The 14,565-nt window shown below is 39.0% G+C and overlaps 1 protein-coding gene across 2 annotated transcripts in view; it reads left to right on the top strand.

Annotated features, from left to right (window-relative positions):
* The window catches only part of MRC1 (mannose receptor C-type 1), a 124,612-nt gene that overhangs the window by 15,667 nt on the left and 94,380 nt on the right, over positions 1-14,565 (top strand). For both annotated transcript variants that reach the window (XM_055429510.2, XM_055429502.2), the window contains exons 3-4: positions 3,552-3,725; positions 8,625-8,789. In XM_055429510.2, the coding sequence (XP_055285485.1) occupies positions 3,552-3,725; positions 8,625-8,789 (339 nt within the window). The remainder of the gene's footprint in view (positions 1-3,551; positions 3,726-8,624; positions 8,790-14,565) is intronic.

Below are 14,565 nucleotides of genomic sequence, written 5' to 3'. Positions count from 1 at the left end.
TTAGAAAGTGATAGAACCAGTGGGCAGAAAATAACTTTATATGTAGTTGGTTCCTTTAGCTCTTCAAGGTGAAATAAAATCAGAGTATCTAGTCTTCTCTCATCTAGGCCAAATTTCATTTTCTGGCAGCTGCACAGAAAAAATAAAACAAAAAAGAACTTGAAGTCCTTTACAAAGGCCTCTTGAGTCAGATGATGATGTAGCCACATTCTAGGATGGGTCATTTGATTGTTGTGCAGTGCTATCTAGAACATCCTCAAGGTCAGAGAAAGAGTTTGCCTTTTGGGACAAGAGATTAACCTGTTTCCAAAGTTACTATGTTACCGAGGCTGCAAAGTTTGGTTGAACTTGTCTGATGGCAGCTATGCAGAGTATCAGAGTTCAGCTCTTTGCAAGATGATGATTTATCATCTTTCCATTTTCCTTCTATGTTCTATAAAGAGAAAAACAAAGTATGAATTAAAGAAGAGTGAGGAGAAGGGCTCAGAAAAAAGTTATCTTGAGGTCTTTTTCGAAAATAATGTAGATTTGGAAATTGTATGAGAGACAACCAAAGTAGCATAATATTCCAAGAGAAACTTGACGGAAAGTTGTAAGGCAGGACAAAGGTGAACTAAACTTGACTGAGTCAAATTTCACAGATAGGACAATAGTTCTAATTGAGGAATTCAACACAAGGAAGTTTGGTGCTAGAAAATGGGAATTCTTATTTTATTTTAAAAGATATCACTGAAGTTCTGCAATCCCCTTCCCACTCCCTGCCCACACTGTCTGATCTTCTGTTTGCTTTCAGAAAAGTATGCATAGGATTTAAGACAGTGGTTCTCAAATTTTAACGTGATTAAGAAACATTTGGAGAACTTGTTAAAAATACAGATCCCAAGGTCCTCCCTCACTAGATTTCAAATTAGCATATTGGGGGAAGGGCGTAGGGATCTATTGAATTATTTTTATGAACACCTGGATGGTTGGATGGAAATAGTCCCTTGACCACACTTTGCATATTCCCTAACTCTCTCCCAGTACTTAAGGTATTCCTGCTAGATGATCTAGCCTTTCAGAGAGATCTTGGAATCCATTCATTGGAATATATGTTAGAAGTAAAGACAAGGCAGAGAGGATGTATGGAGATTCTTTGTCTCTCTAAAAAAGACTTGGGGAGGAATACCGTCTGAGACCAAAGATTTAATTTGAGTAGTCGAATTAGATTTTGTAAATTTGAAAGCATCTGAGGATTGTCTGGAAGAGTGGACCACAAGAGGAAGAGGCAATGAGTGCTGTGTCATGATTTGTTAGTGAAGTTGGCCTCATCAGTGCTTTGGTTAATAAATCAAGTTAGGGACGAGTGGAAGACACTGCGCTTCCACTGCAGGGGGCGTGGGTTCAATCCCTGGTCAGGGAACTAAGATCAGCATGCCCAGTGCTGTGGCCAAAATTTTTAACAAAATAAATGAATACATTGAATTAGTCCTTATAAAGCCATTTTTGATTGGCATTTATAAGTTGAGCTCTGAAAATTCCTTGGCTGCTTTAATAAGCAGTGAGACTAGCCCTTGGTAGTCTTTATCAGGTTTACTTCATACAAAAGAACAATGGCATAATTATTACAAATCCAGCATATTTTGATACAATCTGTGATTTGGGAAAATAATCCTATAGCTTAGTGGAACCAAATTTAGAATCACATTTTAAACTTATTAACAGCTAGGTGGCTCAGACGGTAAAGCATCTGCCTACAATGTGGGAGACCCGGGTTCAATCCCTGGGTAGGGAAGATCCCCTGGAGAAAGAAATAGCAATCCACTCCAGTACTCTTGCCTGGAGAATCCTATTAATGGAGGAGCCTGGTGGGCTACAGTCCATGGGGTCGCAAAGAGTTGGACACGACTGAATGACTTCACTTTCACTTTTTAATTGGGAAAAAAGTAATTTTGAGGGAATTGAAAATAAACCTACTTTTTAAGGTAGACTGGATAAGTATGAATAAAAGAAAAGGAAAAGAGGTAAGTCATTTATTTTTGTCATGCTCTTTATGTACATTCCCTAATAGCTCAGTTGGTAAAGAATCCGCCTGCAATGCAGGAGATCCTGGTCCAATTCCTGGGTTGGGAAGATCTGCTGGAGAAGGGATAGGCTACCCACTCCAGTGTTCTTGGGCTTCCCTTGTGGTTCAGCTGGTGAAAAATCCGCCTGCAGTGTGGGAGACCTGGCTTCGATCCCTGGGTTGGGAAGATCCCCTTGAGAAGGGGAAGCCTCAGTTCAGTTCAGTTCAGTTCAGTAGCTCAGTCGTGTCCAACTCTTTGCAACCCCGTGAATCACAGCACGCCAGGCCTCCCTGTCCATCACCAACTCCCGGAGTTCACTCAAACTCATGTCCATTGAGTCGGTGATGCCACCCAGCCATCTCATTCTCTGTTGTCCCCTTCTCCTCCTGCCCCCAATCCCTCCCAGCATCAGAGTCTTTTCCAGTGAGTCAACTCTTCTACCCACTCCATATTCTGGCCTGGAGAATTCCATGGGCTGTATAATCCATGGGGTCACAAACAGTTGGACACGACTGAGTGGCTTTCACTTCACTTTCCTTATGTACATTGGGTGCCTTGCTATGTGTTTTACAACTGTTATATTATCTAAATAACTTTTAAGATGCCTTTAAAGAACTTTTAAAAATCATAGATCTGTGAAACAATTAGGAAAAGAGTATTCTTATCTAGAAAAAATTCTGAATATCAACTGGTCACAAGAGACTAAATATTTCAGTACAGAAGATTATTATCTCCCAGAGATAATCTGAACATACTGGAGAATTTAGCTACATGAGTGGTTTGGTTATTAATGGAGATGTGACCTTCTCTAATCCTTTTTGCTTAAGCCAAACCATAATCCACAATGGTTCTATATTTGTTTCAACTTCCTTTTCTAGGTAAACCTAGAGCTTCCCATTTTGATCTGTTTGGACTCATTTTTTTTTTTTTAAAGACAAATACTGATGATGGATAGTATCTAATGGTTTTGAGTGCTTTTTTCCATGATGTGAATCAGAGATTTATATGAGAATTCCTACCCTTTCTTGGCCATTGTTGAGGGACTCGAGTGAAGTGTGTCTTGGTAGGAGTGGTTGGAGGGGACTGAAGTTTTGACTGTGTGTTTGGATTCCACAGTTAATAGGGTTATTTTTCAATGGAGAGATTCAGTAATTCTCCAGTTTCAACCAAGAGGAAGAATAGCCTTTTCTCTATTTGGAGGAAAGGCAGAAGTCAAAGTTGGCAGTAGAGCTGACTACTTTTGGCTTGCGAGAGCAAAGAGGAAAACCTACTGCCAAAGACAGTAGAACAGAAGTGGTACTAGAGTTGTTCCTGAGGACACACTGCTGTATCAACCCAGCAAAAGACAGGGGTCGAGAGGGAACGGAAATACAGGGGAATTCCCTGTGTGGGGCATGAGGTGTCATCAGAAGAGTAAGACCAGTTCTTGCAGTAACCTTCTGATTGGGAAGGCAGTGTTCAGGAGAGTCACATCATTTCTAAGTGCAAGCGCTGTGTCTCTTTCAGCCATGTACACACTCCTGGGCAATGCCAACGGGGCCACCTGTGCGTTTCCATTCAAGTTTGAAAACAAGTGGTACGGGGAGTGCACAACGGCTGGACGATCAGACGGCTGGCTGTGGTGTGGAACTACTACAGATTATGACACGGATAGGCTCTTTGGATATTGTCCACTGAAGTGTAAGTACCTTTAAGACAATTTTGAGATATTCGATATGGCAGCCTAGTGATAAGACCTTGTGTATATCTAGAACATTTTTTTCCTTTATGTGATTTCTCATTTATTATCTCAGATCTTACACCAGCACAACCATGTACAGATGTCACCGTCCCCATTTTCTAATGGAGGGAGCAATCTGTATTGGTTAAAGACCACAACTCACATCTTCTGACTCTTATCCCTGGGCTGCATCAAATGACCCCTTTATTTTCACTAAAAACTTCTTCTCTTCAAATTCCACTGTTACTGTTAGTTATTTTCTAAGACTTTAGGGCAGATTATACTGTGTATGATACAGTATATACTTAATTCCAGAGGTGGTCATCCCATTTTCCAACCCTCCAATGGTTTACCTTTACTAAACTATAGATCAAAAATAAAATTTAAGCAATGCTACAGCATGAAGTTTGATAGAGAGAGAGAGATGGGAGGGATGCCTGAATTTTGTGTCAATATAATGAAAAGGGTTCCTTACTGTGAAAATAATAGTAATGCTGCTCTTCTTAAATTCAGCTTAAGAAGAGTTATCATTTAATTTAACATAGTTTCAATGGAAGTGAGTTATGTCTATGCTTGAAGGGGTTCTAAAATGAAAATATTAGTCTTATTGGAATGATGCAAAATAAGTTGCACTGTGTTATATTGATCGGAGGGGCCATCAAAATGCTTGGTGTCCTTTCCATGCTCAGGAATCTGTTAAGAAGCAGAGCAGCGGGAGTTCCCTGGTGGTCCAATGGTTAAGACTCTGCACTTCCACTGCAGGGGGCATGGGATCTGTTCTCGGTTGGGGAACTAAGATTCCACATACCATGCCATTCAGCCAAAAAAGAAAAACAGGGCAGCAGATTTTGGGTGGGATGGAGGAAGGTGCTTGTGTTGGAAGGCAGAGAGTGGGGTGAAGAATGCAGAGAAGCAAGAGTTCTTTGCTTCTCTTTCCATTACACCTCTCGCTGCCAGCTCCGCTCATCCTTTTCTTCCCCCTGAACTTCTTACTCTTGCTAATTCAGATTCTATGGGTCAGAGCTCGTTTTCTGCTCTCCTGCCAAGGGCTGGGTGCAGGAGCAGAGCCTCAGAGGCAGTCTGGGATGTTGTGAAACCATCTGCATGGCAAGAGTGTTGCTTACCACTAAACTTTCAGGACTACACGTCCACTTACCATCACGGTATTCCAAGGATTATTGTGAAAAAAAAAAAAAAAAAAAACAGTACAGTTTGCAAAAATATCTTAGTTTGTAAAGCCAGACTTCAAGAGTTGTGTTTATTTACCTCTTTTGATTTTTAATTCCTAAAAATCACACTAAAAATTAATTTGATTTCTCAGCCCCTTAGATTATTACAGTTCCCCTCTGGTACAGGCCCTCTCTTCTGGTTGAATGCACACAAAACCGCACAGTCTTCCTGTGTTCATAGTGGAGCCACTCTCCCATTCTTGGGTGAGGTAAATGCATTTCTCTTTTATGATAACCTTTATTTATTCAATTTTTTTAAAAGATATTTTTACATGGACCATTTTTTAAAACTCTTTATTGAATTTGTTACAATATTGCTTCTGTTTTACATTTTGATTTATTTTTGGCTACAAAGCATGTGGGATCTTAGCTTCCCAATCAGGGATTGAACCCACACTCCCTGCACTGGAAGACAAAAATCTTAACCACTGTATTCCCAAGGAACTCCCCTATAACTAAAGGTTTGATTCCCATGAAAGTTGATTGATGTCTAATCTCTGTCTTAGAAGATTTGCTGTCTGAAAACAAAATTTAACCTTCCCCCCTCTCATAAGATAAAGCAGTATTTGTTTCCAGTTATGGAGGAGCATCTTTGTCCTGGACTTTGCAGGAATAGTATTTTCTAAATCTGTTATCATATAGTGTCTTGGGGCTACAGATCTCATGGGTTCAGCTATAACATCTTACACTTACGCGGTGTTGACAGAGGTGTTGTTGGTTGCACGTATGATTTAATGAATCATTAAATGGAAGATGAATGATGAGCCAGTAATCATTTAAAAAAACAAACAAAAAACGAAAACTCACCACCTTGGCTAGACGTGCATTGGAGGGATAAACTGAGTATCTTCTAGAATAAGTTTTTAGTCTCATTGATTTCAATTTATGTCTTAAAGCAAATTATATATTTTTCCAGTTAACTATAAAAGAGAAATTACTGTAGAAATTTAAAATGCTTTTGATTTCAGCATGCATTATGATTTTAAAGAAACTTTTATACAATTTATGCCTTTCTTAAAGAGTTTTACAGTTTCCCAAACTATTTCATTGTCCTTGCTTTGTGTTTCTTTCAAAAGAGTATTTTATTTAATGTAAGCCTTCAACTAGCAGATTCAATCCAGGAAGATGAGGTCCCAGCTATTGACCTAGTGACATTTCGTATATGCTCTTCATTGTCCCTTTTATTGTTTATGGTAATGTTTTCCTTCTATTTAGACATTTATTTTCAAGCATCGGGGCAACAGGAAAAGGAAAAGCCTCCTTTCACTTCCTCATAGCTTGCAATTTTAGCTTTCAGTATCTGTTGTCTTGGTTTACTGTGGGCATTTGTACAATTTGGGGAGGTAGAGGGTCAGCAAACCTATGCATTCATTGAGAAATAAGTTTTAGTTCCTTGATTTAAAATGAAAAATATTCTTTCTTTAAATGAAGAGAAAAGTCTTGTATTTTTTCTTTGCTCATTTATATCCCTTTTCATCATTCCTAGATGAGAAAATCATCCCCCCCTTTTTTATATTTCACACTTTCTACCACAATACAAGCCAAACCTCCGAATTTCTAAAAATATTTATTTAAAATAGCTTCCTCTTCAAATAAACCTCAAATCAGTCTTGTTTGAATCACCTTACTTACATGGAGAAAATTCCATTTGTATATTAAACTAGTAAGATCTCAGATTACATTAAGTTAAATTTAACATTACTAACTCAAATTTATTTTTATATAAAAATATAATGATTTTATAGTTAAAACATCTTAGAAATGTCTCTGCTGTTGCCCAGATGAACTGTTGACATATTTATCTTCCTCTTTGGTGTTTCATGGACCTTAAGTTTCATATCATAGTGTGTGGTAAGTATATGAAAAAGGTCACTTCCTTGTCAGATACAAAGAATTGCAATTATATGCATATATAAAGTGTAGTTTATATGTGTATGTAGAGAGTAAGCTATATGCATATATAGTGTAGACTGTATGCATATATATGATGTTGGCTATATGCATATGAATACTATAGGCTCTATACACATGGACAACTGTCCAGGTTCTTAGCAAATTGAATACTTCTCAGAAAATCTGAGAAGTTACATAATTTTTCTCTTTTCCTTACAAATAAATGAAAGGGTTATGACTTCACATGAGTTGTAAGTAGAATTTTATATTACTAAAAAGACGAAAGAGAAGTTTTTATAACACAAAGCACATAAAAATATTTCAATCATTGACTCATTTCTCAATCATCTTGTATGCAAAACACAATCAATAATGCTTATTCATCTATATTATTGGCCTTTCATAGAATATAACTAAGTTTATAGAATATATTGGGAAGTATAAAGTAGCAAAGGAAAAAATAAGGTAAACATTAAAAATTATTTTACTCTGAAGGAAAAAAATTAATAATAAGCTATTACTGAGAGGTACCAACATGTAATATTCTGCTTCCCTTGTAGCTCAGTCGGCAAAGAAACTGCTGGCAATGCAGGAGATTGGGTTCAATTCCTGGGTCAGGAATATCCCCTGGAGAAGGAAATGTCAACCCATTCCAGTGTTCTTGCCTGGAGAATCCCATGGACAGAGGAGCCTAGTGGGCTACAGTCCATGGGGTCTCAAGAGTTGGACACAACTTAGCTACTAAACCACCACAGCATGTAATATATTCTAGAGATAAGAAAATGAGACTCCAGAAGCTATTGATTTAATTAAAGATCAAATCACGATTGAGTGACAGAGCCTGGAGGCAAGTTCTGCTCAGGCTGTGGAATCCATGGCCTTTGCCTGTAATGCCTGTGTCTTTGGTCTAAAAAGACCAAACTAGAATGTGCAGGTGACATATATATTGACACAAGAAGACATATTTATTTTCTCTTCTCTTTCTTGTTTTTCTAGATTAAGGAAGTTGGACTATTATCTCTATTCTTTTTTTTTTTTTAAAGAACCACACATTTATTTGGCTACACTGCATCTTAGTTGAGGCATGCAGGATCTAGTTCCCTGACCAGGGCTTGAACCTGACCGAGTCCAAGTTCCTTGCACTGGAAGTCCCTTAGCCACCAGATCACCAGGGAAGTCCCTGTTATCACTGTTCTTAATCTTTGTATTTGCCTCACTTCTCAACTCATCTGATCTCTAGCGTCCTAATGGAAAAACAGACAAGTATCTTTCCTTTCTTTCTCGGCACATGAAAGAAATGCAATGTGGTGGATCTTTGGAAAATTCCCCTTCTTCATTTCAGGAGTCAAGACAATTTCATAGTCACTTTAAACCTAAGTAAAAGAAGAAATAAAAGGAAAAGAAATACAATGTTTTAGGCATTAGTACTGCTGCTGCTGCTGCTAAGTCACTTCAGTCGTATCCGACTCTGTGTGACCCCATAGACAGAAGCCCACCAGGCTCCCCCGTCCTTGGGATTCTCCAGGCAAGAACACTGGAGTGGGTTGCCATTTCCTTCTCCAATGTGTGAAAGTGAAAAGTGAAAGTGAGGTCAGTCAGTCGCGTCTGACCCTTAGCGACCCCACAGACTGCAGCCTACCAGGCTCCTCCATGGTACTACCGAGTTTTAAAAAATATTGTTCCCTGAAAATCCTTTCCCTGGGTAATGTAATCAGTTCCTTTTGGCTTCTTTTGCAGTTGAAGGCAGTGAAAGCTTATGGACTAAGGATCCATTGACCAGCATTTACTATCAGGTAAATTCCAAAGCTGCTTTAACTTGGCACCAGGCGAGGAAGAGCTGCCAACAACAGGATGCTGAACTCTTAAGCATCACAGAGATACATGAGCAGACATACCTGACAGGTAATGATGTGAAATGAAAACAAAGTTGTGAGGTCGTGATTGTTGTCTTTCTGTGCGTGCATGCATGCTCAGTTGCTTAGTTGTGTCCAACTCTTTGCGACCCCATGGACTGCCAGACTCCTCTGTCCTTGGAATTTTCCAGGCAAGAATACTGGAGTGGGTTGCAGTTTAACTTAAAAGCAGATAGCACAAGTAATTATAGATATCATGATAGAGTAAGTCCTAAACAGAGGGCATGACAAATGTGAAACCTGTAAAAAACACCTGAAATGACAAATAGGCTTTGTCTCATGAGCCAACTTTTTTTAAATTTATTTTTTAATTGAAGGATAATTGCTTTACATAATTTTGTTGCTTTCTATCAAACATCAACATGAATCAGCCATAGGTATACAATGTCCCCTCCCTCTTGAATGTAGCCAACTTTCTTCTATTAGTTGTGACAGTGTCTGGAACCTGTGCTGAGAAGGATTCTGAGGATTAATCTGGGCTCAGAGTAGATGCCATGATCAATAAGCATTGTTTTAGACACAAGACATGGGTGCCAGACTGGTCAGGTATTCTAGATCTAGCCTCAAGTCAGTGGTTTTCCATTTGAATTGAAGAATTTACTCCCACCACAAACAGGGACAGAGCTGGGTTTTTTTTTTTTTTTTTTTTTTGGCCTCCTAGCTCTCAAATTCCCAGACTTATCAGGTCTTACTGATACTGTTTCTACAGTTTTTTTTTTAAACATTTGTTCATATGTGAAAATGAAAAGAATTAGTGTTTGCTTAAGATGAGAGGTTCTGTTTTAACTTCTGTAATCCACAGTTGAGGAACAGAGAGATCAGGACCAGAAATAAGTGTGAGATTAAGAACATCCCCCATTTCCTGCTCTAGAATCTCTTTTCCCATTCACCTTGACCCTGCATCTAGCTTAATGAATCTCTGTTCCAGTGACCACCATGTTGAAAAAACCCTTAGTGGCTTCTCATTTCTTATCAAATAATTAACAACACATCTTTGCTTGACTTCGAAGGACTGTCAGCTGTCCATTGAGTGCTGCTCCCCATTGTGCTTTTCACAATCTTGACAAAAGAAAAGTTTTGGGTTTTGCATCTAATGTCTCATGCTTTCTCGCCTCCACATCTGTTTCCACGGCATTTTTTGTACCTGGGATTCCCCACATGTTATCCAGTTGAAATGCAATCGTCTCCCTTTCTGTCTGCATTTCTCTTATTTGTTTCCCAGTTTTATAAAAGTTACTTATATATGTTCTACTTCCCCTACTAAATTATATATACATTCATTTTAAATTCATTTGTTCATTCTACAAGATGGTATCTGTGTGTGGGGCACTGTTCTAGGTCTTAGGGACATAACGATACCGAAGCCAGTCATGTCCTGTCCATGTGGAGCTTAAAGTTCAATGGGGAAAACACAAAACAAGAAATCGAACAAATAAATACAAATTATCATTAAATGCCATGGAGAGAACAAACTGAATGCCGTGTAGAAAAAGGATTGGAGAGACAGATAGCTGAAAGTGAGGATGTCTTGTGAATAGGTATGTCCCCACCCCCAGAGAGATTCGCAGCAGGACCTTCCAAGGAAGACAGTATTGAAGAATATTTGCTGACTGACAAATGAGGATGCAACACAAGAAAAGCAATTATTTAGAAATTCAACCTTAGATTTGGACCAGTGGTCAGTTTATGGCAAGAAGACAGTGGTTCTTCAGTGTGAAGTTGCTTATCCATCACTAGGGAACTTTGTTAAAGTGAAGCTGCCTGGGTGCACACCCCAGAGAATGTAGATTAATGGATGTAATGTGGGAGCCCAGGAATCTGCATATGATTAATTTTCCGGGTGATTCTGGGGCAAGTGGATGAGGACCACACTTGGTAAAACACTTTATTCAGTACCCACTGTGTCAAAAATGCCTACCAATTCCATCTGCCTAGACAGCAGGCAGCAGAGCTCAGAGATATAGGGCACAGACTTAGGAGCCTGACTACCTAAGTCCCTGATCTGTGAAGCTGGGGGACCTTGGGGGTAATACCTGAGGCTTCTATGCTGCAGTGACATCATCTGTTAAGGGAGAAAGTGTGTGTTACCTGGTATGGGAGACAGAGTTGTCCCCAGCCTTACCTCATTATCTAGGACTTTGCTTTCTCCAACTCTTTTTGGATGATATCTCCATCAACCGAAACACATTTCTCCTATAAGTTACTATTTTTAAACTGAATTTGAAGATGTTGGTTGCATCCTATTTTAGGTAGAAAAAAATGTAACATGCATTATATTTTAGCACAACTTTGTGAAATATACAACGCATTATTAAGAAAGATTTTTCTACTTCTTGCCCATTTCTGAGGACTAAATCATGAAAACGGGCTCCACTGTGATGAAAGCTTTGTTGTAATAGTTAGGCACCAAGTATAACTTTGAAAACACCAAGTATAACATTTTTCCTATTAGTGTAAGTGCAGCCGCCATTTTCTTTCAGGTGTTATTAAGGAAAGTGAAGACAGAAAAGCACTGTGACCTCCCTGGGGGTGTTGTCCTAGTCGGTGTTGGTCTTTGGGGCCTTTGTATGTAGTGCTGGGACAAAGTACAGAGGGATCAATGTTTATAACCAAGTATCAAGAGAAGGAGAAGAGGGAAACAGAGACAGATGAAATTTATGTAGATGATGAAGGCAGAGGAATGATGAGCTGAGACAATCCTGGTGTGATGGGTGCTGCCTTACATGGGTGAGAGAAAACTCTATCAGTTGAAATGGTTTCACTTGGCTTTTTTTTTTTTAATGGATCTGTTTGTGTGTTGTGTTATCTTGACTCTTCTGAGTTTTGCTTGTTTTCTGGCTTTCCAGAAGCGAAGGGACAGAGCACAGGTTACTTTTGGACTCTCTTTCCAGCTGCCTAGAGCAAAGGGGCCACGTGGGCAGGACAGCATCTCGGCCCAGCCCTCCACTCACTTCCACATTTCCAGCTCCAGCTCTGCTATCAGGCGCTGACTGCAGGAAATGCTTCCCTAATCAGCAAGGGCTATTATTGTGTCCTCAGGGGAGCAAACAAGCCCAAAGAGATTTCGAGGCAGGGTTTACCTCAGATACTTAGTTGACTCTCATCCAAGCCTCCGGAATTTCAGTCAGCAAATTTGAATTGAAATCCGGGTAAGAATGACTTCTCAAATGAGATGTGTAGTATTTCCTGCCTTTTCTTTTCTTTTTTTAAAAAAAAATTTAGCCATACCACACAGCATGTGTGATCTTAGTTCCCTGACAAGAGATCAAACCCATGCCCCCTGCATTGGAAGCACGGAATCTTAACCTTTGCACCACCAGGGAAGTCCCTCCTGCTTTTCTTTAAGTCAGAAATACCAAGCATGAGGAGGACAAAAGGAGTCTGATGGAGAATTTAAAAATTAATACAGACTTTTGTTTTTCTGGAAAGAAGATATTCATGACATTTGGAATTTATTGGCATAAATTGGCAAAGACTCTAGAAAATGGTGTGAGTGGGGGATTGTCATTCACTCCATTTTGGGAAGTAGATCGCTAAAATTTTTTAAAAGCCACAAATACAATAGTTATACTTTTAAAATAAAATATGATTTATTTTATGTGAGAGTTTTTAAGAGTAAATTTCATTTGACAAAAAGGTATAAGCCTCTTTCATGACTCTGAGATCAAATCAGCTATTATTAAACAGCTTTTGTGTGTCAGACACAGCTTTATTTCTAAAGCTGATGCTAACCTGGTAAATAAGGATTATCGTCTTCACTTTATAAATGAAGCAACAGAAGGAGGGATGAGTTAAGAATTTTGCCTTTTCTCAGATGTTCAGAAAATAACTGATTTGGAATTCAGCTCTATCTTTCCATTACACTCTGCCCAGGTCTCACTCACAAAATAAGCAAAGATCTGGTGGTCCCCAACGCATGAAGGAGAATTCTTAATTTAGATGTCAGCAGCCCCTTGTTATAGTAAATTTATTCTAGTAAACTGGCAGTCTGATTTCACATTATCTGCTGGGTTAACGGCTTCTGCCTGGCCTCCAATTCTTACATCACCCGTCGTCACTTCATCGTCTCTTCTACTTCTGCCCTCAAAAATGTTGGGACACTCAGCTGAATCTTCAATTCTTGAAACTGATTTATAACTATGTATGTGTACGATTAGGATTTACAGAACTGAAATAAGATACAGGAAGTGAAACTGGTTTGTTTACTCTGATTGTTTTTGCCAGTTTCCTATGGTGGTAGCTGGAGAACACATTGTCTCACAGTATAGAAAAGAAAAATATGGTGTAATATTGGACATTACTATGTCTTATAACTAAGTTCAAAAGTAGGTATTAACCATTTCAGACAATGCATACATAAAAATTAAACATTAAAAAGTTTAGCATGTGGAATTGATGCTTTGTGTAATAATACTAAAAACATTTGGTATTCTTCTTTACGAAATTACAAACATGTTAGAGGAAAAATTTTGGAAGATACTCATCAGGTTTAAGTGACATATTTAACACAGAGTTTGAAATTTGTCAGTTGCACTTTTTGTCAACTCTAATTCAGCATGGAGTGGTGGTTTAGTTGCTAAGTCGTGTCTGACTCTTTGCAATCCCATGAACTGCAGCCTGCCAGGCTCCTCTATCCATGGGATTTTCCAAGCAAGAACACTGGAGTGGGTTGCCATTTCCTTCTCCAGAGGATCTTCCTGAGAGGATCTTCCCGACCCAGGAATTGAACCCGGGTCTCCTACATTGCAAGAAGATTCTTTACCAACTGAGCTATGAGGGAAGCCCAGAATAATATTAAGGATAATGATAATAATAGCAATAGATTACATTTATTGGTCATATACTCAGGGTTAGACCCTGTTTTAAGAAGTATGACTTAATTCTTCAAAACAAGCCTAGAAGTTCTAGAGTAGATGAGGAGTGTCAGGGAACAGGTAATTCTCTAAAAGAGCTATCATCTTTTCTCATTATGCTAAACATAGTAATTTAATTAAGCAATCTCAGGAAAAGTCTAATTTATTTCTTCCTACAGTTCCTTTTAAAACTTATTAGTTTTGAAAACTTAGATATACTTCTTTAAAGTTTTTCAGAATACCAGGGGAATAACCATATCCAACAAGTATGAAAACTTCATATAACCTAACATCAAAAAAACCCCCAAAGCCTGGTAAAAGTTGAAACAACTTGCTTTTAGACATTTTCTCAAAGATAACATACATGTGAAAAGATGTTCAGCATCATTAATCACCAGGGAAATGCAAATCACAACCACCATGAGGTACCGCTTCACACCTGTTACAGTGGCTGTTATAAAAAAGACAGCAATAAATGCTGGCAAAGATGTAGACAAAAAGGGAACCGTCATACACTATTGGTGGGAATGTAAATTGGTACAGCCATTATGGAGAACAATATGGAGGTTCCTCAAAAAACTAAAACTAGAACTGCCATATGATCCAGCAGTTTTGCTGTGTGCTGTGCTGTGTTTGGAGAAGACTCTTGAGAGTCCCTTATACTGCAAGGAGATCCAACCAGTCCATTCTAAAGGAGATCAAGCCTGGATGTTCATTGGAGGGACTGATGCTAAAGCTGAAACTCCAATACTTTGGCCACCTCATGCGACGAGTTGACTCACTGGAAAAGACTCTGATGCTGGGAAAGGTTGGGGGCGGGAGGAGAAGGGGACGACGGAAAATGAGATGGCTGGATGGCATCACCGACTCTGTGGACATGAGTTTGAGTGTACTCCGGGAGTTGGTGATGGA

Source organism: Moschus berezovskii, chromosome 15 (genome assembly GCF_049115385.1).
Source record: "Moschus berezovskii isolate FMDL1 chromosome 15, NW_MosBer_1.0, whole genome shotgun sequence".
Lineage (NCBI taxonomy): Eukaryota > Metazoa > Chordata > Mammalia > Artiodactyla > Moschidae > Moschus > Moschus berezovskii.
The sequence above is the reverse complement of the archived record's forward strand: the minus strand, read 5'-3'. Positions and strand labels throughout refer to the sequence as shown.